The following is a 22,333-nucleotide window of genomic DNA, read 5'->3' as shown; positions in this document are numbered from 1 at the left end:
CGGCTGTGTTTATTCTGTTGACTCCACTCGTGACTCATGAATATGCCCTACTGCATACTTTATCTATGGTAATGTTCTCAAAGGATGGGAAAGATGTCATTACTGTGATATATGTCATACTTTGTCACTGGACCCCTTTTGACATGATATAAGCCCCTGCTTTCATTGGGTTAAACAGTTTGCACAGTATTTACATAGGAAACTATGAAGTGATAACAAATTATTACATGAGGGTCAGCTGTCTCACATCTGCTCATTTCCCAGTTGCTTATCCCATGTTGTGGGGTAAGCAAAGGCAACATAAGAGATGCACTTTGATAGGTTGCCTTGGTTTCAGCATGTTCTTACGTCGCCTTTGCTTATCATAGGCAGCCAGTCAACAGGCAAAGATCTGATCTTCTTGGAAAGGGCATCAGATATCAGATGGGCTCATGCGTTGTGCTAGGTTATATTTCTTTGCAGGCGAATGTATTGAGTGGGCTTAGCCAACAACTCTATTTTATAGAGGGGAGACACTGCATAGTTTAAACCAGTGATGGCAAACCTATGATATGCGTGTCAAAGATAACACGCCATGACGTTTTGGGTGACATGCCAGCATTCACCAACACCTGACAACAACTCTTCTCCCTGTTTGAGTTACCAGGGAAACTGAGTTTGTTTTACTTGTATTCATTTTTGTAATTATTTGACATTTCTTTCTATAATGCATAGCACCACACATGATTGGACTGTGTTTTTTAAAAAAATAAATAAATAAATATGTAAAGAATTGTTTCTCTTTTCTTTGGGGAGTGGTGGTGTGACACGCCAGCAGAGTCAAGTTAGGCATTTTCCAAATTTTTGACATGCCAAGCCCAAAAGGTTCGCCATCACTGGTTTAAATCCAGTTGAGTGAGAGTACTCTCACACCTACATATCTTCGTAGGGGGGGAAAAAGTGATGTTTGGGTGCTGTGTTCTTGTTGTGGGTTTATTTTCTTCATACTCTTAAAAAAGGCATCTACAGGGGAACCCATGGCATGTGTATGGTGGTATCACCATGCAAATGATATAGTTGACATACTCGCGTCAGATATCATGAAGTCACTGATGCAAATTATACAATCGTAATTTATGCAATGAAGTCATGATCCATATGTTCTCAGTTTGACATAACACATGCCTTGGAAGCAAATGCTTTTGAATCAAGTTAGGTTTTGGAGTAAGTGGGACTTCCAGAGAAGCAATGGCAGACTGAACATGGAGCCAACAGCCTTGGCAGAAAGAGGAGCTGGTAAATAGATCAGCTCCTCGGAATTCCTCTCCAGAGCAAGGAGAAGACCAGGATCGTCCACACGTGCTCCATACAGAGGCTCCCCATGAGAGACCATAAGACAACGGTCTGCGCCAGGTTTTAGAGTTCTGAGAGCTGGGAGAAAGTAATCTTGCCTATGGACACTGAGTTTGCCCACTTCCTCTCTTAACCACTTTAGGAAATTGCTTGTTAATGGCTTTTTGCATGTTAAGGACCTTCAAAAGGGCAAGTTTCACTACACCTAGTGAGTTTCCTTCTATTCTGGATGAAGTTTTATGCAAGTTTAAGGCTTTTAAAAGGAAAAACTACTTTTGAATAAACAGCAAAAGGGTGACTTGATTTTGGAACAGATTAAGGGACCAGATGGACTTGAAAAGTTTTTGAAATTAATTAAAATACGTCTTGTGGATGGTTTAAATTTTTATTAAAAAAAAATTAAGATTTTGAAATCAACTGCAAGAAATTTTCCCATGGGAAAGTGTTGTTTAGGAAAAAAAAAAAACATGATAGGGGACTTTGAAGGTTGACTAGCGAGAACCAGAGAGAGCTGAAGATTATAATTAAAGAAGAAGAGACCTATTAATATAAAATGGAGTAATATTATTTGACTGTGGAAGAATTCAAGGATATTCGGGAGCAATGCATTCAAAAATTATTCTTCAGAATGTCTGCTAGTATAAAAATGGATTCAAAAGAAATGGAAGAAGAGCAGATTTTACTGGACAAAACGGAGACTGAGGCTGATTTGAATGTGGATCTGAAAATGGATTTTAAATTGTCAGACTACAAAAAGAAATACAGAAAATGAAGTTACACCAGATTTACAAATGAAATCGGCCGATGTCTTAGTAATTAATGGGGACATACAAATGATAAATCAGAAGAGTGACTTGGATAGCTTTATCTTGGATTTACAAAAGAGACGTCTTAAACTTGTGAACTTGTGAAGGAGTTTCTGAGAGGAGACAGACAAAACGATAAATCAACGCGTGGGACACTATTTGAAGGGATTAAATATCACTTCTTAAAAGTAAACAAGGCATACAAAGTGGATTTATTTGATCATAGTTAAAATATATATGTTTTTTGTTTTTGGTAGTTCTTAATGATTTTTTTTTTGCTAGGACCAAATGACTAGGCTTTAAAGATATGTTTATAGATAACAGATTAGATATGGGAAGATTTTTTTCTTTTTTGCTGTATTTTTAGAGAAAGTGATAAGTCACTGGGTTAAAAATAAAGGAAAGGAATATGAAATTGATTTATTTGATTAAGGTTAAAATATGTATGTTATTTCTGGTAACTCTTAATGGACTTTTGCTGATTAGGACTGAATGATGGGATTTTATAATTTGTTTATTGATAAGAGATGAGTTATGGAAGAAGAGATTTTTACTGAAATATCAGAGAAGGTGATAAGTTACTGTTTGTACTTGAGGGAGGGGGGAGTCATTTCTTTATATATCTTTTTCCTTTTTTTCTCTGTTTTGCATTTTTCTTTTTATATTTTTCTTACTTTGCATTAGTTTTTTATCTTTGTATTTGTAAACTTTAATATAAATTATTCCAAAAAAATGATTTTTGAGTAAGGATATTTAACATTCTTAACATACACAATTAACAAAAGAACCTCTACACTTAAAAAAAAAAGAGAGACAACCCCAAACTACAAATAAAGACTAAGAAAGAAAACTACCTTACATTTTACACTTACCAATACTCATTTGTTTACTAATCAATACACTCCTAGAATTTAATCAGAACAAAATATTATAAAATACCACAAAATCTCTCCCATAGTAACACATATTGCTGCATCCTTTGATTAGTAGAAAACATTGCCTTTTCCAAGAAAATAAATCCACACATTTCTGACATTAGGATTGTGTTATAGTGCTATTAAAGTTACAATAACCTACTAATGGAAATTCCTCAGTTTTCTTCCTAGTATAAAACCGGATTTTGCTTGCAATTATTCGTTGGCTCTGGCAGGGTCACCCCTTTCTATGGATGGCAATCTTGTAGGCAAAGGAGTCTTCAAGTATGCAAGCAAAAAGGAAGTGAAGCAGGTGCTTATGCTAGGAGATCCAAGACAGTCACATTAAGTTTTTCTGTGCGTTGACCCAAAACATGGAACCGTGAAGTAACGACACGAAGGTTCGTTCATTCGCGCCAAGTCTGGAGCCTTTCGGGTGACCGCAGACCACCTAGCCCATAGAGTCTCAAGAGACTTTCTTTCTGTACCGGAAGTACCCTCTAGGAAAGCCTTGTTTGGTCTCCCGCTAGAAAGCGGAAAAAGCCCAGGAAGTTGTGGTGACCTGTGAGGCGTGCGCCGGAAAGAAGGGGAAGTCGACGTCGGAGGCTGTCAGAGTAACTGGACCGGACTGAAGAACTCGAGCCATGGCGGCTCCTGCGATTCCGCCGCCGCCGCCGCCGCCGCCCGGAGGTCCCCCCGGGGTGCCGGGAGGGGCTCCTGGGCAAGGAGCAGTGGTGGCGGCGGCGGGAGGCGCGAAAAGCGGAGAGGAGAGACTGAAGGAAATGGAAGCCGAGATGGCCCTGTGAGTAGAGGAGAGCAGGCCTAAGAGGGGCTCCGGAGAAGCCCCCGGTGTATTCCGGTTGTTTGGGCAAAGCCTCCTTTAAATTGAGCTCGACCCTTCGGGTGACTTCGTATACGTGCATTCCCATAATCCCCAACTCTCGGCCGCATTGCCCGGGCTTATGGGACCTATGGCCCCAAATATCGGGCGGCCACCAATTCCCCCGCCCCCGCCCCCGTAGAGGACAAGTGAAGAGTAAAACACGTCTCCGAATGGATTGTCCCCGAATGTGTTGGGACGACAGTTTCCAGCCTGGTGGGATTTTTGGGAGCTGTAGTCTTAATACATTTTTGATTGATCGATCGATCGATCGATTGATTATGTGCCATCAAGTCATTTTTGACTCCTAGGGACCACATAGATAGATTTTCTCCACGACGATCTATCCCTAAGACCTGGTCTTTCAGGTCTTCCAACAGTGACCCTGTCATAACTGATTCCTTCCACCTTGCTCCTGTCGTCCTCTTCTCTTTCCTTCCACCTTTCCCAGCATTAGACCTTTTCCAGAGAGCTGGATCTGCCCATAATGTGTCCATTATTGGGTTAATTTGTTTGATGATCCATTAGTTTGTTTTCTTGGCTGTCCATGGTCAAGACTTTTCCTATCCTGCTTCCATCGAGTGTCACAGGAATACCATGACTTGCATGATTCTGATCTTTGTAGGTATGGACGCATCACAGCATCTGAATATCTTTTCCAAGGCCTTCATGGCTGCTCTACCAAGTGCTAGTCTGCAGCATATTTCTTGACTGCTTGTTCCTTTATTGTTGATGGTTGATCCTAAAAGGCAGAAGCTCACCGCTTCAGTGTCTTCACTGCCAATTCTCAGGCTGTTGTTCTACCTGTTATTAGTTTGGTCTTCTTTATATTTAATTTTAGTCCCATTTTTTCACTGTTCTCTTTCATTTAGGGGAACAGTGAAAAATTGAGGTTTTTTTTTTTTGTCTGTAAGAATGTTTGGAGCTTGGAAAAAAGGCAGATGGACATCCTAGGAAGCTGAGTTGGGAATCTACAACTCAGATTCTGTACTCTGCACTCTTGTTCTCCACATTCCATTCCTAGCATGAAGCATTCCTAGCATGAAGCAAATTATGATATATATATTCCAGAACTTGCTAATTCTCCAATTTAGCTTCTGTGATGGCTTCAGTTTGCATAATGCAGGTCATTTTCAGGCCTGGAAGATCTGCTTTGTTTTTTATTAAAATGCTAAGATCTATCTATCAGTTAAGAGTTTGGGAGAAAAGCCACAGAGTTAAAATTGAATGGATCTTACCGTCTTTGCACATAGAAATTAACTGTGGATTACCCCAGGCTTTCTTTATTGTAGGATATTATATGTTCATGTGGGTGAAGAGTAGAAAAGTTGTTTTTGCTGCTATTGGTAATTCCTGACTTTAAGAATTGCCTTTTCATTGTGTTCTTATCCTACTTTTCTGCTATTGATTTAATTTTCAAAACTTTGTTAACCACTTGGTATGTATAAATGGCTTTTTAAAAAAATGATATTAACAGTGCCCTTCCTGTGAGATACATCAAGCTGGCCGATAGTGATTGGCCCACTCGTTGAGTTTCATCGTTCTGTGATAATTTAATTTTTTTTTTTGTAGCTTCAGGAAAGGAATATAAATCTAATCAGAAAATAGAGCCAAGCAACTGATACTAATTGCTGTTGAGATGAAAGTGAAGTGTTTGAATGTTCAAAAGCATAATACAGCTACTGATGATCACTTCCAGGTTTGAGCAGGAAGTGCTTGGAGCTCCTGTGTCTCTGCCTCCTGTTGCCCCTGTGGTGGAAGCTGTCCCAGTTGCCCTAGCAGTACCAGCGGTGTCCGCGGTGCCCCCTGTTCCCGTCATCCGACCCATCATTGCTACCAACACTTATCAGCAGGTGAGCAATATGTTTAATTATATTCTTTGTAATCCAGGATGCTTGAATGTTTTCAGTGGAATACTTAAAATCGGTGATAGGTTTGGCTTTGTCATTGGAAAGACAAGCTGTATAGATCTGAGTTTCAGACCTCATTTTTCAAGCAGGCTTTTTGTTCTACATCACCAGATAATTTTTGTTTGCTGGTTTGAAATACGGGCAGTAGAGTGTCAGCTGATGCTAAATAATTCCTTGGTTTTCGTTCCCCTGGGTCTTGCTCATAGGCTACAGGAAAAGCAACCACTTTTCCTGTTCTGCCCAACACAGTGCTAAATGCAAGGCAGATGTGTGATGTAATGCAGAACAAGCAAGAAAATCTGTATTAGTTTCCCTCATCTTTGTGTGCTATGATCATATTGTCTAACCGTACCCAGTCTGGTGCTCTTTATGTACTGACTGGAAATTCTGTACGAGTTTGGAGAAGATAATGTAATCAGTCCCTATTCTTAAGTCAATAGGAAATTAGTATAATGTTTATAAAGAACTAATGGAAGCCCCTGTCCCCTGCAATTTCTTCTTTAGGGAAATCTACCAAAGACTTTTAGGTGCATTGCTTAAAACTACCTAGTTTTCAGCAATGCTTTTGGAATGATTTTTTTTTTTTATTCTTTGAATGGCGATTAAATCCCTTTAGTGTGCATTTGTTTGTTTGATTTATATGAAGAAATGCCATTGCTGACAAATGTGCTAACATCTGTCCAGCTTTTTGCAGCTGGATAAATTGTAAGGGTCTGTTGAAAGGAGTTTAGATTTGTTTTGGGAGAACAAACTTAACAATGGCTAAACGTCATGATGACTATAAGCTACTTTCAGAGTCAGTGGGAGGACTCCTACTCTGAAATACTAGTTGTTGACAAACAAAAATAGAAAAGTCCTTCGGCCTTATTTGATTCCCAGAGATATTTGAAGAGTACCAGTATTTTGGACTAGATGCAAGAATGGGGATGATAAACATATAAAGGACAAAAATGTAACTTCCATACCTGACTACTCATCTTACTTTGCTACCATCTGTTCTTCCATTTTGTTACCTTCATGCCCTCCAGGTCCAGCAGAGCTTGGAAGCCCGAGCAGCAGCAGCTGCCACGGTGGTTGCCCCTATTGTGGCTCCTCCAGTGCCATTTGTGGGCCCAGGTGAGGTTGGTTCCAAAGCATTTGGCTGAACAATCATCTTCCAGCCCCCACAGTAACTTCACCAGTGTCTTTGAAAGAGTAAAGGATTTATTATCCATTTATATCTGAAAGAAGAGAACGGCTCTAGGAATGTTAGGGGTTGAAGCAGGTGCTGGCACAGAAGATTACATATTTGTAGAAGGTATAGTTCTCTGGAGGTTGGACAGGATCTTTGTCATCCTTGACTGTAGACCATGCCATCAGGGGCCTAAGGGAAAGCATATTCCAGAAAGGCACAGGTTCCCCACTCCAGTTTAAGTAATCTAGTTTGTTTGTTTGAGAAACTCTGATTTAAGTTCGTAGAATATTGTCTCCAACGTATCTAGCAGTAGATTTAAGGAAACGCAAAAAGAAAAAAAAAGAATCAGGCTGGATAAGTCAAAGTAAGAGCTGAGAACAGTAATGTTCAAGAATACCCTGAGCTGTATAGCTGCTGAAACAAATAAATTTCATCTGGTTTAAAAATGTGGGTCAGGGTAAAGGCAGAGTTTTACAGTTTAGTGTATTTGAAATGAAGCTGAGATACTTATGCTCTCAACAATTGCAACTCAGGTGGAATATGTCTAATAGGCCTCTTCAGCCGATCCAACTGTTGGAAGGATGAACCTCTTTTAAGCATCCTGATCCAAGTCATTTATAATAGTTTTCCTTGACTAGGTACAGGTCTGCTGGACTACAGTTTCCATAATCTCAGCCATTTTGGTTATGTGAGCTGGGGAATCTGAATATGGTACTCCAGCACACTGGCAGAAATGTAGGTTGGGAAAGACCAGTGTAGGGGCTTAAAGATAATAAACAGCATTACAAATTGGGAGCAGACTTGAGTAGATGCAAAAGAGTGTCTCTTTAGTGCCATCAATGAGGTGAACTTTGTAGGGCAAGTACACCATTTTCTACTCCAGGAATTTAGCTTCTAACCTGCCAACAGCTCCATTGTATATACATTCTACATCGACTTTTGATTTACGGTAACGTGGTAGCAGAAAGCAAGAGGGAAATGACTGCAAGGGAATGATCAGGGTGGTGGAAGAGGGACAGCCACCACTCCTTCTTCTCTGCACCTCATTTAGGAACCAAGTAGGTATCAGAGCTGGGCCGTCCTGTTCTCTGTTCCCCATATAGAATCGCAGTGGGGCTGCAGGAAGAGTGGAGTTTTTCACTCCTCCAGCAGGCTGAGACAATTGCTTCTAGGCTAGAAACCTTTCACTACTCAGGACAGGATATTCCAAGGAGCTTTTAAAGGATCTCTTTTCTTCCAGCTGTTCCCCCACAACGTCCTCCCATTCTCCGACCAACCTTTGTGCCTCATGTCCTACAGCGAGCAGGTAAGCTTTCCTTTTCCTTTTTAAGCCCAGTGGGTGGCGAGCCTGGGGCAGAGGCTCTAATGTGACACCTAGTTCTTGCTGTCTTTTTTATTGTTGTTAGGTGGTCCTCGGCCCATGGCAATGCGCCCACCGCATCACCAGCCCATGGTAGGGCCCCCAATGCCAGGCCCTCAAGGGCCCCCGATACTTATGGGCCCACCAATGCAGAGAGCACCTGGCCCACCCCTTGGGGGCATAGGGCCAATGCGACCTGGTCCCCCGGTAAGTGCCTTTCTCTTCTAGAGCAGGGAAGGGCAGCATGAGCTTTGCAGGGTTTTGAGTTATGGGGCGGTTTAGAATGACACAAAGGGGTAAGTTTCAGTCTGCCGGTATAGACCAAAAGAGCAATGGACATGCTGGTGGCAGAACAGACAGTCCTCTTTTAAAACTCTCTGTTGATGGTCACAGGCTGACACCGTTCTTCTGCAAAGGGGCTGGAGAAGTGTGCACTGGTGTAGCTGACAGGATGGGGCTGAGTTCTGGAGCTCCCAAGGCTGGATTCCACCACAGGAGAGTGTCCTCCTATGGTATTTGTTGGCATGGGTGCTGCTACTCAGTGGTAACTTTTTAACGTTCATAGTCTACACCAGTGTTTCTCAACCTTAGTGACTTTAAGATGAGTGGACTTCAACTCCCAGAATTCCCCAGCCAGCCATGCTGGCTGGGGAATTCTGGGAATTGAAGTCCACCCATCTTAAAATCGCTAAGGTTGAGAAACACTGGTCTACAGTCTTCTGCACAATAATTAAATGAACTAAGTGACACATAGAATTGCTTAACTCTTCATGCTCTTAGGCCTAGCTGGGTCATTAAAACTGAACAAAACAATGTTCGGCTCGGCTCCAGTTGTGCCTCGTTTCCCTTCGGCAGAGCTGGCAGCCTCCCAGCTCTTGGCGGGACATCGTTTTTATGTCTTCCAGTATTGTAGGCAGATTAATTCCAAGAAATTATTTGAATGTCTGGGGATATATATTGCAGTTAGTTCTGTGCCATACTCCTCCTAAAAAAACTGCTTTTCCTGTTGAAATGCCAGAAGTATTTCCAGGGAGAAATCTTTGTGGAGCATATCTGGCTTTGATTTGATTCTGAGTTCACACTTTGCACCAAACTAGAATATTAGGGTAGCTTAGCATGTTGTAGGGAACCAGCCATTGTAGTTTATAAACCATGGTTAATGGCTTAGTGTTTCTTTAGAAGCTGTGATTAAGGAAGGCGAGGTCTGGTGTGGTGTACCAACCTATCTAGGGCATGGAGATATGGCATGTTACAGGGTGAAGAAAGAGCATTGAGTTTGCAAAACATGGTGCTTGAAAAAAAATAAGGATCAAAGATAGAAATGTGACATTGAATTATATTCCAAATTTGATACTGTTGAAGTACAAAGAACTCCAGATTTATTGTGTATCTGTAGCAGCTAAGAAGACTGTTTTACTCTGTTTGATAGTTTTCATTGTACTTGACCTAACATTCTTGATGTGAGACACTTTTATACTACCTACATATGAATTTATTTTTTTACTGACACTGTCGGAAATCTCATCAGTATAATTCCATGTGGTCAAGGTTTAGCCTGCTGTTTAAGACTTGAATACCATTGTGTTTTTAACTGTTTAACTCCTTCAAAGTATTAACTTTGTTTTTTTTTTAATTTAAAAATTAAATTTTTTTAATTTAAAAAAAATTCTTTTTCCTCTACAATGTAATTATCTTCATGTTTTTGCTTTTTGTACTGTGTATTGTTATACTTGGTTTAGTACTGTGAATCATTATATTTGGTTATTGTTTTTCTTTTCTGTTACATTTCAAAAAAGAGTAAAAAAATTTTAAAACAAGAGTTTGTGAAGTGTATCGTGACTGTGTTCTGCTCCTTGTTGACCAGGTGGGACCAGGAATTCCTGTTGGCCCTTTGGCTCCACTGGTGCCTGTTCCTCGGCCAGTGGTGACCCCTCCAAAAGTGAACCCCACAGTCATCCAGGCGGCTCCTACAGTATATTCTTCCCCTCCGGTGAAAAAACAAGAGGTGAGTAAGTATGGTGAAGCCCATCTGGTTAGATTTGTACTCATGTCCATTCTTCCAACCTCTTCTTCACCTCCAAGGAGGGAAACAGCTTAGAACCACTCCAGTGAGCTTCCTTGGAGGATTATACGAAAAACGTTGTCTGCAGTAAGTACTGCTCCTGGCTCCTGAGTGTCACTGGCATCTTCACTCTGCTTCTATAGGAGGAACATCGAGAGCCTCTGCCGCCTGTGGTGGAGGAGAAAGAACCGGCTGGAATCGAGGAGCCAGTGATAGGCCCAAGTATGCCAGAAACAGACCTGCTCCCGGTCGTGGACTCCCGGGGGCTGCCGTCACTACGTGGGCACGACCTGGCACCTGCACGAGGGAAGCGCCCCCGGGGGGCTGATGCTGGATTTGTTCCTGTAGAGGTAATAAATGGTGGTCCTTTCTTTGTAGAGGCAGTGACTAGTTTCCTCTTGGAAATAGTTGTCTTATTTGTGTGTTTTTCTTCAAAGCTGCTGAGAGCTAAGTATTACTGGGATGGAGGGAATGGGGAGGGAGAAGAGATATAGACCAGCTACACACATCATGTTAGAGAGAGCCAGCTTGGTGTGGCAGTGAAGGTGCTGGCCTAGAAACCAGGAGACTGTGAGTTCTAGTTTTCCCTTAGACATGAAAGCCAGCTGGGGGACTTGGGGCCAGCCTCTTGCTCAGCCCAACCCATCTCACCTAAACATAATGATATTAATGCAAGCCAAGCAGACCATCTTATGGCTTAGCATTGGGAGTGAACCTCGCTGGGAGGCTGAAGTGACTTATATAAGAAGTAGGAGGGACCATAACATTGGAACTGTCTGTTGAAAACAAGGTTGGAAGTCATTATATTTCTTAACTTTAGTTCTTTTTTTCTTCTTCTCTTTTTTCATCTCCTCCCTCCCTCCCTCCCTCCCTCCCTCCCTCCCTCCCTCCCTCCCTTTTGATTTGTCTTTTACTCTTTGAATTTTTAAAAATAAATATAAATAAATGAATAAAAGGAGTGAACCTCACTGGTATCAAAAGCCAAGGGCTAAAATCTTGGGAAGCCCTAGTGGTTAAACTCAGTGGCCACCAGCACGTATGCTTATCAATAAGCTGTAGGAGCAGGTGATATATGAGGACATAAGGACCTTGCTGATCAAGAGAAGCATCCTTCCAGTCTGGCACCCTGTGTCTTAGACCGGCTAGAGAGAGATCAACAAACAGGGTGTGAAGGCAACACAGTTTTCCCCCAGATACTATTGACGCACACTAAAGCCTTAGGTGCCATCAATTGTCACTGTATCATGTGAACGAGCCTGGGGTTAGGAATTGTAGTGAATGGCCTGAGATAGGTAGGGGTCTGTGAGAAAAGTAGTGGCAGGAAAGTGTGGCTTTTTTTTTTTCCTTTTCATGTGATTATCATTCTCTAGCCTGCTGGGCCAAGTCTCCAATGTGGGTTAACTGATCGTCATGTTCCTCTTTGCCCCCTAGCCAGTCATGGAGAGCACTCCGGAGGACAAGAAGAAGACAAAGCAGGAGAAGTTGAAGCGCTGTATTCGTACTGCTGCTGGGACCTGCTGGGAGGACCCCAGCCTTCTTGAATGGGACGCTGGTGAGCATCCAGCTGGAGTGGTCCAGGGGGTAGACAGTGGAAGATACCGATGGATGTTGAGGCCATGATTTTTCCTCAAGCCTAGCATTTGTACCAACATCCCTTCCTAACCTGGTGCCTTTCAAATGTATTGATCTGTAAACATCTTCAGTCTCTCCCAGCATGACCTGGTCTGTGCATCAAACCAAATCAGAATTTTTGAATCTTGAATAAACCATGCTCTTTGAATTTTTTTTTTTTTTTTGGTGCCTCTGAGTCAGTGTTGACAAGTCCCTGCAGTTCTCTTGGCAAGATTTTTCATAAGTGGTTTGCCATTGCCTCCTTCCTAGGGCTGAGAGAGAGGGACTCGCCCAAGATCACCCAGCTGGCTTTGTGCCTCAGGTGGGACTAGAACTCACGGTCTCCCGGTTTTTAGCCTGGTGCCTCAACCACTACACCAAACTGGCTCTTTGAGATGGGCTTCAAGAAAAGAAATATAATGATTCCTCTGCTAGAGAGGCAAGAACCATGAAAAGCTATACAAAGGAGTTTCTTGAAATTCCGATTTATCTCACCTCTTATGTATGCATGTTGAAGATTCTCTGTTGTCTGGAGGACTAGGCAAGGATCCTGCATTATCCTTCCTTCCTTCCTTCCTTCCTAGATGATTTCCGGATTTTCTGTGGGGACTTGGGCAATGAGGTGAACGATGACATTCTGGCTCGTGCCTTCAGCCGCTATCCATCTTTCCTGAAGGCCAAAGTTATCCGGGACAAGCGCACTGGCAAAACCAAAGGCTATGGCTTTGTCAGCTTCAAAGACCCCAACGACTATGTTCGTGCCATGCGAGAAATGAATGGTGAGTGTGAGGTCTCCATTTCTTGATGGCAGAGGTAGAGATGACCATCTCATCCAGAGAGGTTATCCTGCTTGAGTCCCACTGAGGTGGAGAAGCAGATTCAACTTCCAGCTAAAAATGAAATAACCGGTGATGGAAAAGTCCTGTCTTGACACAGGCACTTTCCCTTTTCTGGGCAAGAAAACCAAAACATCGACTGGCTACTAAGTCCACCCAAATCTTAAGAACTCCTGATCTTAAGAATGTCATATAGCTCAATACAAAGTCAATACAATACAAACTGCTTAAAAAAAAGTCTGTGCTAAGTTGCATCTGTTCCATTTTAGGGAATTACAATCAGTTCCCTCATTACAGTTGTCCTTTAATGATGCGGTCCCTACATAAGAGTAAGCTATGGCTTGTTTAACTCTGATTGATGGAATGCACCACTGTAGCTCGAGTGATCAGTGAGTCATTAATTATAGTTTCCAACCTCAATAGCCAGGATAATATCATGGAATCCCCCACATAAAATAAATCACATGATTGCTTGGGTGTAATATGTGAACTCGGCTAGTCTAAAGGGTCTCTGATTGTGAATGTAATTTGCCTGCTCCAACCTGATGCCCTCCAGGTGGTTGTGGACTTCAGTTCCCCTCATCCACAGCTGCCCTTAGATATTAGTGGTATTTCCATCAAGGAGGTTGGCTTAGTGACCTGGCTTCAGCCAGTGGGTATTTTATTAAACTTCCCCACACTCACACCCTTTCTTCCTTCTCTGTGGCAGGAAAGTATGTGGGCAGCCGGCCCATTAAACTGCGCAAGAGCATGTGGAAGGACCGCAACATTGACATTGTGCGCAAGAAACAGAAAGAGAAGAAAAAGCTGGGCCTCAGGTAACGGGACAGCGCGCACCTTGGCTGCGTTTCAACCACCAGCCTAAGCCAAGGAACCCAGCTCTGGACCTGCTGGGGAAGATGCGGATTGCGAGAACTCGGGCAGTGGGAGAGGCGCTTGGGGATAGATAGCAACTGCCGCCCAGCCTGAAGCTCACGTGCATGGAGGTGTTGTGTGTTTACACCCTGTTCCCCAGACTTACTGTGGCTTTCCAGGTTTGATAGTAAGGAACCACAACTTGTAGAGTCTTCTGGGAATATTTTGAGGGGAAATATAGGCAGAAGTATGCTGAGTCAATAAATTTATGCTTTTTTTTTTTTTTTTACTATGCCTACTCTTGTTTTTCTGATGGTCAGCTTCCTTCTACCTAAAGCATCTTGTCTTCTTGTGGCTATTTTACTTTTTTGCGGGGGGAGGTGGGGTAAAAGCCTGCTTATAAATTTTGTAAGTCCAGAGATAGTCAATTGTTGGAGAAGAGAAAGGAAAGAGTTTGGCAGTCTTTGGAGTCCTGCTTGTAGGCTCCCCAGAGCAATCTGGTCACCCGCTGCAGGAAACGGTGCTGGACCAAAGATGACCCAGCACAGCTTTTGTATTTGATTCTAGAAGTTTGCAAAACATGATTTTCTGGAAGGTCCCAAAGCTCTATTTGGAACTCAGTTGACTTCAACTTGGGCCTATGCCAAGTATTGTTGAAGTAAGACTCCCTTCCAGGACATTTAGTGTGGCTTCTTCCAGAATACTCAGAACGACCCCGTGATGGAATGTTTTCCATTACTCTTGTTATTTGTTGTATGTTGGTGAGTAATGTTGTCTGCCATGCTGAATTGTTTTATAAAGACCCTTGGAATATTCAACTTGGTCAGAATGCACAAAGACCATTCTTCCTGATGAGTTCGTACTGGGACCTATTTCACACATCACACTAAAGCACAATTAGTGGTTTGACAGGACGTGCTAACATTGAAGAGACAAACTGTACAGTGGCTTAGTGAATTGTATGAAAGTGGCAGGCATGTGCTTTGCTTGTAGCTTTGACCAGTGTGCATTCTATACCCCTATTAGTTAGGGGATGTTGAAAAACTCCATAGGTTCTGTAGCCCCCCTAGTTTTCCAGCTGTCAGATGCTAACAGTGTTGTTGACTCTTTGCCCATCCTTTGCTTGGTATCACCAGTTAAAACGATTAGGTGCTGGGTAAGGGTCTGGTTGAAACAGTGCAAAAAGGACTGCAGTCCTTCTCCACCTCCCAAGAGAAACACTGAGGTCGGGGATAGGAAGCGTTAATTAGTGTTCAGCTGAATACAGACTTGTCCATTTGGTCTGCACCTATCAGTGAAATGGTATTCCATTGAAAATGTTTGTTGTTTTCAGTGAGAAGGGGTGCTTTTTAAGAGGGTGGGGATCAGAAGGGAAGTAGCCTCCCCCAGCTGTGTCTGCTACATTGTTCTTTCTCTCTCTGCTCTGCGTGTCTTAGAGGAGGTGTTTGTATTATCCAGGGACTGAGCAAACAGGAAAAACAGTCAAAGAGCAGGAAGCAGATGGGAGAAGCCTGGAAAGGCAGGAGCTTTGACCCTAGCTGGGGAGGAGATTTATGGGGGCAGGCAGCAGCTGTTCAGACAGATGAAACTCCATTGACCAAACAAATAAGCGAGCAGGAGTTGGAAGGGGTTGAAAGATTACAAAAGGCTCAGAAGTTTTCTTTGGCCTTGGCTAGCCCTTAAAGAAATTACTGTGAAACTCTTTCAGAAGATGCTCAGATCCAGCAAGAGAGGCTGTAGCATAGCGTAGCCTAGATCACATGCTTTTTAATAAACAAAACCAGAATACAGTTCCTTATTTTTGCAAGTCCCCAAATAAGGTGGTTTTTCCCACACCTCAGGAGACAGACGTGGTGTCTCTCTTCTTTGAGCAAGCAGTCTGGGGACAGACTTGGCGGTTCCTCAGTGTGAAAATTTGGGTCAGGTCAGCTTTTTTGAATGCTGATTGTCCAGACTGTAGATTATGCCTAACCAGATCATGTAAGGCTTCCCAAGTTGACTAGCTAGTGGGCTGTATGACCTCTGGTGCCTTCCTACCAACTGAGACTGTATCCTTAAACCTTCTACAATAGGAAAGGGTTTTAAAGAAATAGTCTTTAGGATTAAATCTGAAAGAGTCTCAGGAATGGATTGGATGCCTTTTCTTTAACTTACTGACCATGGCTGCCTTATCTCTGGCCAGCAAAGCCTTCTCTGTGGTCAACCATACAAGCAAGATGTGAGGGTCAGTGAGAGGAGGAATGAAAGCGCTTGGGAAATTGTTGCGGCTTTGGTGTTCTCTGAGCTTGACATGTTCCTTGCAGGGATTTCATTACCTTTCTCAGAAACCTCAGCGGATTAACATCAGTGTATGCAAGAAAATTGCCGAGCTCACTAAGAATGCTAAGAACCCAATAAGCCAACCCTGAGCTATGTTTATTTTCCATGATCGCACCACTTGGAAGATTAAAGTGTCAGTGCTAAGGCTCCCCACCAGTAGCATCTGTAGCAAACCTTGATGATGTCAAAATGACGTGTGTAGCAATCACAAAAGTCCACTGTTACCTACTTGTGTCCTAACATCTGGCACAAGTCCATCAGCTGCGGCATTTGTGTGATGATGTCATACATGTTGGTCCTTGCACTCCCACAGATGTCCCCCGCATTCCTTCACGGGTGCTTTTCCCCCCATGTGTTCCTGTGACTCACCCATCAAATCCACAGAACTTCATCAGTTAAACCACAGCACAACTATTTAATACACAGAAGACAAGTACAAAACAATTGATTCCTACCACAGAGAAGTGGGTCGGTTGGTTGCTTTGGAGAGGGAAACGTATTCACAAGAATAAGTGTGGTACAGAATCTCTGTGTTGGGGAAGGTAGTTAAGTTGCTGCAGAGGTGGTTTTGTGGGCTACAGGCACTGTCCGGCCGGTGTAGGGGGTCCCCCATACTTCATATGTTGAAAATCATTGGTACTGTGTTCATTGCTGACACTGAAGATGGATTGACAGGATTTGTGTAAAGGAAGTGAGTACTTGGCTTGCTTACCACCTTCCTTACCACCCGCTTTCTCCCTACTCCTCCCACCCTTTGGAATGATATAAATACTAGTTGATTTAAATCCTGATTTGTGCACATAGAGGAATGTACATCCGTGTTGCAAAATGTAAGCCATTTCTTTCACCAGGCAAACAGTCCTACATCTCAACAGGTGAGTTTTCAGCATTAAAAACTAGAAATATGGTTCTTTAAAAACTGGAAAAAGGGAAGTTGGGTTTTTAAGAGAAACTTCATCATGGTAAGAACTATTTAGTAGTGGAGCAATCTGTCTTGAGCAGTGGTGAGTTCTCACTAGAGGTTCTCAAGAAGGGACGGTGTCTTGTCTAAGAGCTGTGGGTGCAAGACTCCTATACTGAATGGGGTTTGTCTAGATGGCTTCTCAGGTCTCTTTCAGTTCCATCATTTAATGATTTTAGAGACACTTTAAGTGAAGCGGGGCACACCAGGACACTCTGGCACTTGTGAGGTGACCTTCCCCTTTCGCTCTACAGCAGTGTTTCTCAACCTCAACCAATGCTGGCTGGGGAATTCTGGGAGTTGAAGTCCACCCATCTTAAAGGTGCCGAGATTGAGAAACACTGCTCTACTGGAAGAAGATCCTTTAATCTATATACACACAACAGCTTGTTATACCATCACTTCCTGTATATCTGAATTGATACCCATAGGATCAGAGAGAGAGTACCATGCTACTGCAGACTGGAGGTGGTGAATTTCAATGTGTATAATAATATTAAGGATGAGATGTCCCTACAAGTAGAAAGCTAGTACAGTAACAGAACTGTTAGCAGAACTGTTAGGGTTTGCAGGTAGCTCTTTCCAGGGAGAATCATCTAAAACGATACTTGTTCCTGCTGATTCCAATGTTCAGTCCACTCTACTACCTTAATAGTTTATCACCTTATTTTGCTTCCACTGAGCCATCTACATTACAAGCGAAAAGAGTTCAGAGTCAGTTCACCCCCATTGCCATCACATGAAAAGTTCTGAAATTCCAAGGGGAATGACATGTTATAAGAGCAAACTGAAGTACAATTATTTTTTGCCTTTTTCTTTCCCCAAGAACTTTGCCAATCTGGACCAATTGAGATGTGTTGAACTGCAGTTCTCATAATTCCAAGAGAATAAACCTTTTAGCTAGCTAGCTGGGAATTATGGGCCCCTTAGGGCAACACCACTGGAAGGCCCTAGGTTTGGGAAGGCCAGTCTGTTGTATTTGGTCCTCATCTGAAAGTGAATTTGTAAGAGTTGGTCTCCAGACTGAAAAAGGTTCAGAAGACCATCATGCCAACAGCTGCAAGTTTCCCCATTATCATTCAAAAGACCCACCATCTCCCCAGAGCACAGGTGGTTAGGGAAAAAAAATCAGAAAATCCCCCTATTGTACATAGGGATATACTGGTTTTAAGCTGAGGACAGTTCTGGAATTCTTGCTACCTCACATTCATTTCAATAAATCTGGCTAAAGAAAACCCCAAACTGTACTCAGAAAAGGATTGTTTTTCAGGTTTTAGCAGCTGCCCAAGTATGTTAAGATACTTAATACTTTTCCAGCAGCACCATGGAAAAAAGTTTGGTGTTTGGGCTAGACGGGACTTCCGCTTCTGAAAAGACTAAAAGTGACCATGAAGCAACGGCTAAACCCCATCTTTGCCACTACTTTGTATACAAAAAAACATACCACTCCCTGCTTCCACTATGTACATGGTGTAATACTAGATGTGGGGGGAAATTAAAGAGTCTAAGCAAGCTGAGACAACCCATCGGTGTCTCCTATAATTCTGAAACCCAGTCTATCCCTGCAAAATTCAGGCAGCGATAGCGCAAAATCTGGCTGGTCAAGTCTTCCAGCTAAGTCCCGGTGGGTGGATTAGAAGATCAGACAGCTTTATGGTAGAGCAGCAGAAGAGTGCCTGCTGGTGGTGGGGAGGGGTACTGCTCCCCCCGCCCTCTTTATTCATGACGGCCACAAATACATTCGCGATGATACTCCCTGTGTCCCAGTTGCTGGGTGTGGTGGACGTTTGTGTAATGAGACCTTCCGGTAGAAGTTCAGGTAGCTCCAAGACCTTCCGGAGATTAGAAGAAAGAGCCCAAGTGGTTGCTGGCCTGCCTGGACACCGTGGGATTCTGATAGAGGTTCCCCCCGGTGGAATTCCAGTAAGGGGCAGGTGGCCCGAAGAAACCCGAGGAGGAGGCGGGCATCTGCGTGCCGTGGCCCAGGCCGAAGCCCACCTTCTGCTGGTGGTAGGGGGGCAGGTAAGGCAGTTCCGTGTGGTGGTATTTGTAAAGGGCTGGCTCACCCGGCTGGCCCTGTTGGGCTTGGTTGATGCCCTGGAAGTCGAACTTGTAGGCGTAGCGCTTGCCGTGCACCTTGGTCATGATGCTCTTGTCGTAATAGTAGCGCAGCGCCCGGCTCAGCTTGTCGTAGTTCATGTTGGGCTTACTCTTGCGCTCGCCCCATCGCCGTGCCACTTCATCGGGATCCGTCATCTTGAACTCGCCGTTGGTCCCCTCCCAGGTGATGCAGCTGGCGTTGTTGCTGTCTGAGAGCAGCTCCAGGAGAAATTGCCACAGCTGGATCTGACCGCTACCTGCCGGCGGGCAAGAGAACAGCGCCTTTAGCATCGGCCTCACTTCGTTCCCGGGAGGACCAAGCACCTCACGTTCCCTCCAACCCACCTTCTGCTGGGCGAGAGAGATCTCGAGGGGACTATTTGGCAACTCAGTTGGCCAAGACGAGTGGATCGTTCCAATGTGAATGTTGAAGTCCAGGGACAGGCAATTCGGTGTGCCCTGTGCTCTAGACTCCAAATCTCATCAGCGGGTGCTGAACAGTGCTAACAGAAATTCAGACAGCACCATGTTTTGGTGGTGGGGTGGGGAGCAGGGGAGGACTCTGAGTCCATCTTAACTCCTGGCGCCTACATGGACAAGTTCAAACAGTTTTCAGAAGTGGTTTGCCATTGCTTTCTTCCTGGGGCTGGTAGGGAATGACTGGTTCGGTCCTCCTAAGGCAGAACTGGAACTCGGAACTCCCTGCTTCTAGTCCAGTACCTTAACTACTAGACCTAACTGACTCTTACCATGTTGTTTAACCTTGGGTGTAATGCTCATGGTGCATTCCCTCCCGCCAGGTCTTCCCCTCTGTTTGAGCTTCCCTATAGAAAAGGCCAGATTCACAAAATCAGATGGAGTTATTGGCTCTGGAGGAACCCATTTCACTCCTCTTCCCCCCCCCGCCTTAAACAGCAGGATGGCAGGCAGACATTCAATGGGTGAAGTCTCCCATTCCTCTGACTGCTTTTCCATGCTGAGAAAAGACATCTCTCCTCTCATCCTACAGCTGTGCCCTAGATGCTCCACCCCCAAGATAAAAGGTGGATGGTCTCACCTGGGTTTGCCAAGCGGCTGCTAGTGGGCCCAAGGACTTGGTATGGATCTACTGGGAAAAAGAAGGAAATAAGAAGGACTAGAACTGGATGCATTGGAAGGATCCCCTCCCTATCTCTTCCCCATACCTGGAAGAGCTCACAATTTCTTCTCCCTCCTAGCTCTAGGGGCTCTGATATCCCTCTGATTTGGGTTATAACCCTGCAGACAAGTTGCGGCTCGCATGACTAAAGTCTTCCTAATGTAGAAGGGTGGACAGCTAGGCTTGAGCCTTGTCATGCTAGCTTTCTATGTGCAGGGAGGAGAGGTAAGTACAGTAGCTCTGTGAATCTTCCCCCTCCCAGCTGCAGTCTGAATGGTGCAGGCCAAACACCTTCCCCTCCCCAGGTGAAATGGTACAGCCCAAACACCTGATCAGCTGAAGGCGTTGAGGCATTTCCCCCAGGGCCATACTCCTCCGCTGGTAGCTAATTTCAAAGCAACTAATTTGCTCCTGTTGCCAACTTCCTGAATTTTCCCCTTGCAAGGTGCCTGTGCCTTGAATAATGACAAAAAAGGCAGGAATGTGCAGTTGGGAAAAGCACAGAGGCCCTCCCTTTAAAACTGAAGCTCCATAGACTGGCGATGGCTTTGCTTTGCAGCTCTTTACATCTCTGTCCTTCAGACTTGAGTTTCTGAGCTGCAGAAATGAAAACTGAGCCCCAAACAGTAAGGATTCGGGTGCCTTGCTGCCCAGGACTTTTGGAGGTGAATTACCAGGGAAAAAACAGATTTTCTGAGATTTTTAATTTTCTTGGTTGAGGTTAGCTGCTGAGGATGATTAGTTCCAGCGAGATTGTAGCAGGAGACTTGTGTTAGTCTAGGGCAGTGTTTTTCAACCTTGGCAGCTTTAAGATGTGTGGACTTCAACTCCCAGAATTCCCCAGCCAGCCATGCTGGCTGGGGAATTCTGGGAGTTGAAGTCCACACATCTTAAAGTCACTAATGTTGAGAAACACTGATCTACAGTGTATGCATAAATTGCAACCTGCAACTTGCTCCTTTTTTTAAAATTTATTTTGGGGCAATACCTGTGCCCCCCCACCTTTTTCCCCCTCCCCACCTTATACAGGAACAAATAATTACAACAGCCCCCTTGTAACTGCCATTCGGTTTTAGACCTCCCATCTCCTTCAGAAGCAAGAAGGAGAAAGCTCTTTGGGGTTAGATCACGCGAGATAGAAAAAGCAGAGAGAGAAGCTGTTCGCGGCATGGCCAGACACACAATCGCTTGCTGAGTGTTATGGATCACGTGGCTGGTAAAGGCGGAAGAACGCGGCTGCTTTGAAAAGCAGAGAAAAAAACGAGGCGGTGGAGGGGGTGGCTCCAGGGGTCAGCGGGCCTACCGGGCGCGATGCGTGTTGAATCCGGGATCCGGCTCACCGTTTGGATCTGCGGTGGGGAACCTTCGAAGTGGAAGATGGAAAAAAGCAGGACTAAGGGGTTGGCTAGGATGTCGATTCTGGAGTCGGGGATGTCACTGTATCCCACTGCTTGTGTGGAAGCCAACCAGGATCAGACCAAGGATCCCTTCAGTCTACCCACCCGCACCTTACAGAGGAGCCAGAGAAATCCATGTGCAGGACGTGAACGCATTAAGACTTTTGCAGTCATGTTCCTCATGAACTGGGCGCTGAGTGGCAAATTGCACAGCAAATCCCAATTCTGGAATGAATATGACTACTCCACGGTACAGTAGTGTTTATTCAACATGCTTCCCCGTGGTTTACTGTTTTCACTCCAATTTCAGGAGGGGGGGTGGTTGTACAACTCACCAGACTATAAACTAATCACATGATGCGCACACACACACACACAGAGTGATTAGACTTTTTGGTTGTGTTCACACAATACCTTTAATCAGGTCAGTTAAAGACCGAGTGCTTACATTCACACATGCATACTGATTTTGATTGTTAGTCTTGGCTAGCTTGTTTTGTATCTTAACGTGCTACACAAACCAAGACGGTTTAATTAGATGATGGGTCAAGATACTGTGCAAACCAAGGATGTAGATGAATTCAGTAATCGGGTCAAGTATGTTGTGTGAACACATTTTGTGTCATAGAAACGCAGCCTGTAACTAACAGCCACCTTGGCGGATTCTCTTTCAAAAAC

At 44.0% G+C, this 22,333-nt stretch overlaps 2 protein-coding genes across 6 annotated transcripts in view; one reads left to right on the top strand and one right to left on the bottom strand.

The window, feature by feature from the left end:
• Positions 1 to 3,618: 3,618 nt before the first annotated feature.
• Positions 3,619 to 14,565, top strand: RBM42 (RNA binding motif protein 42). The gene is made up of 10 exons (XM_088139988.1): positions 3,619 to 3,854; positions 5,632 to 5,785; positions 6,871 to 6,958; positions 8,257 to 8,322; positions 8,423 to 8,583; positions 10,241 to 10,381; positions 10,582 to 10,788; positions 11,870 to 11,990; positions 12,634 to 12,828; positions 13,595 to 14,565. The coding sequence occupies exons 1-10, from the start codon at positions 3,697 to 3,699 to the stop codon at positions 13,705 to 13,707; spliced, it is 1,404 nt and encodes a 467-aa protein (XP_087996114.1). The 5' UTR covers positions 3,619 to 3,696; the 3' UTR covers positions 13,708 to 14,565.
• Positions 14,566 to 16,454: 1,889 nt separating this feature from the next.
• LOC103052522 (retroviral integration site protein Fli-1 homolog) overlaps positions 16,455 to 22,333 on the bottom strand; it is a 33,213-nt gene continuing 27,334 nt past the window's right edge. For 3 of the 5 annotated variants that reach the window (XM_007429442.3, XM_025167439.2, XM_025167441.2), the window contains exons 7-9: positions 21,562 to 21,621; positions 20,178 to 20,228; positions 16,455 to 19,377 (exon numbers count right to left, since the gene is read on the bottom strand). In XM_007429442.3, the coding sequence (XP_007429504.2) occupies positions 18,863 to 19,377; positions 20,178 to 20,228; positions 21,562 to 21,621 (626 nt within the window). In that variant the 3' untranslated portion in view covers positions 16,455 to 18,862. The remainder of the gene's footprint in view (positions 19,378 to 20,177; positions 20,229 to 21,561; positions 21,622 to 22,333) is intronic. The other 2 variants (XM_025167438.2, XM_025167440.2) reach the window with 2 other exon arrangements.

This window comes from Python bivittatus, unplaced genomic scaffold (genome assembly GCF_059951505.1).
Source record: "Python bivittatus isolate LINGU-HERP-01145 unplaced genomic scaffold, Pbiv_v1 ctg000310_np1212, whole genome shotgun sequence".
Lineage (NCBI taxonomy): Eukaryota > Metazoa > Chordata > Lepidosauria > Squamata > Pythonidae > Python > Python bivittatus.
Note: the sequence above shows the minus strand (reverse complement) of the source record. Positions and strands in the feature narration are given on the sequence as shown.

Bases quoted from the DNA above. Each gene is read 5' to 3' on its own strand.
- RBM42 (XM_088139988.1), top strand. From the start codon at position 3,697: ATGGCGGCTCCTGCGATTCCGCCGCCGCCGCCGCCGCCGCCCGGAGGT. The intron at 5,786-6,870 runs GTGAGCAATATG...CATGCCCTCCAG, and splicing joins CTACCAACACTTATCAGCAG to GTCCAGCAGAGCTTGGAAGC. The intron at 8,323-8,422 runs GTAAGCTTTCCT...TATTGTTGTTAG, and splicing joins TCATGTCCTACAGCGAGCAG to GTGGTCCTCGGCCCATGGCA.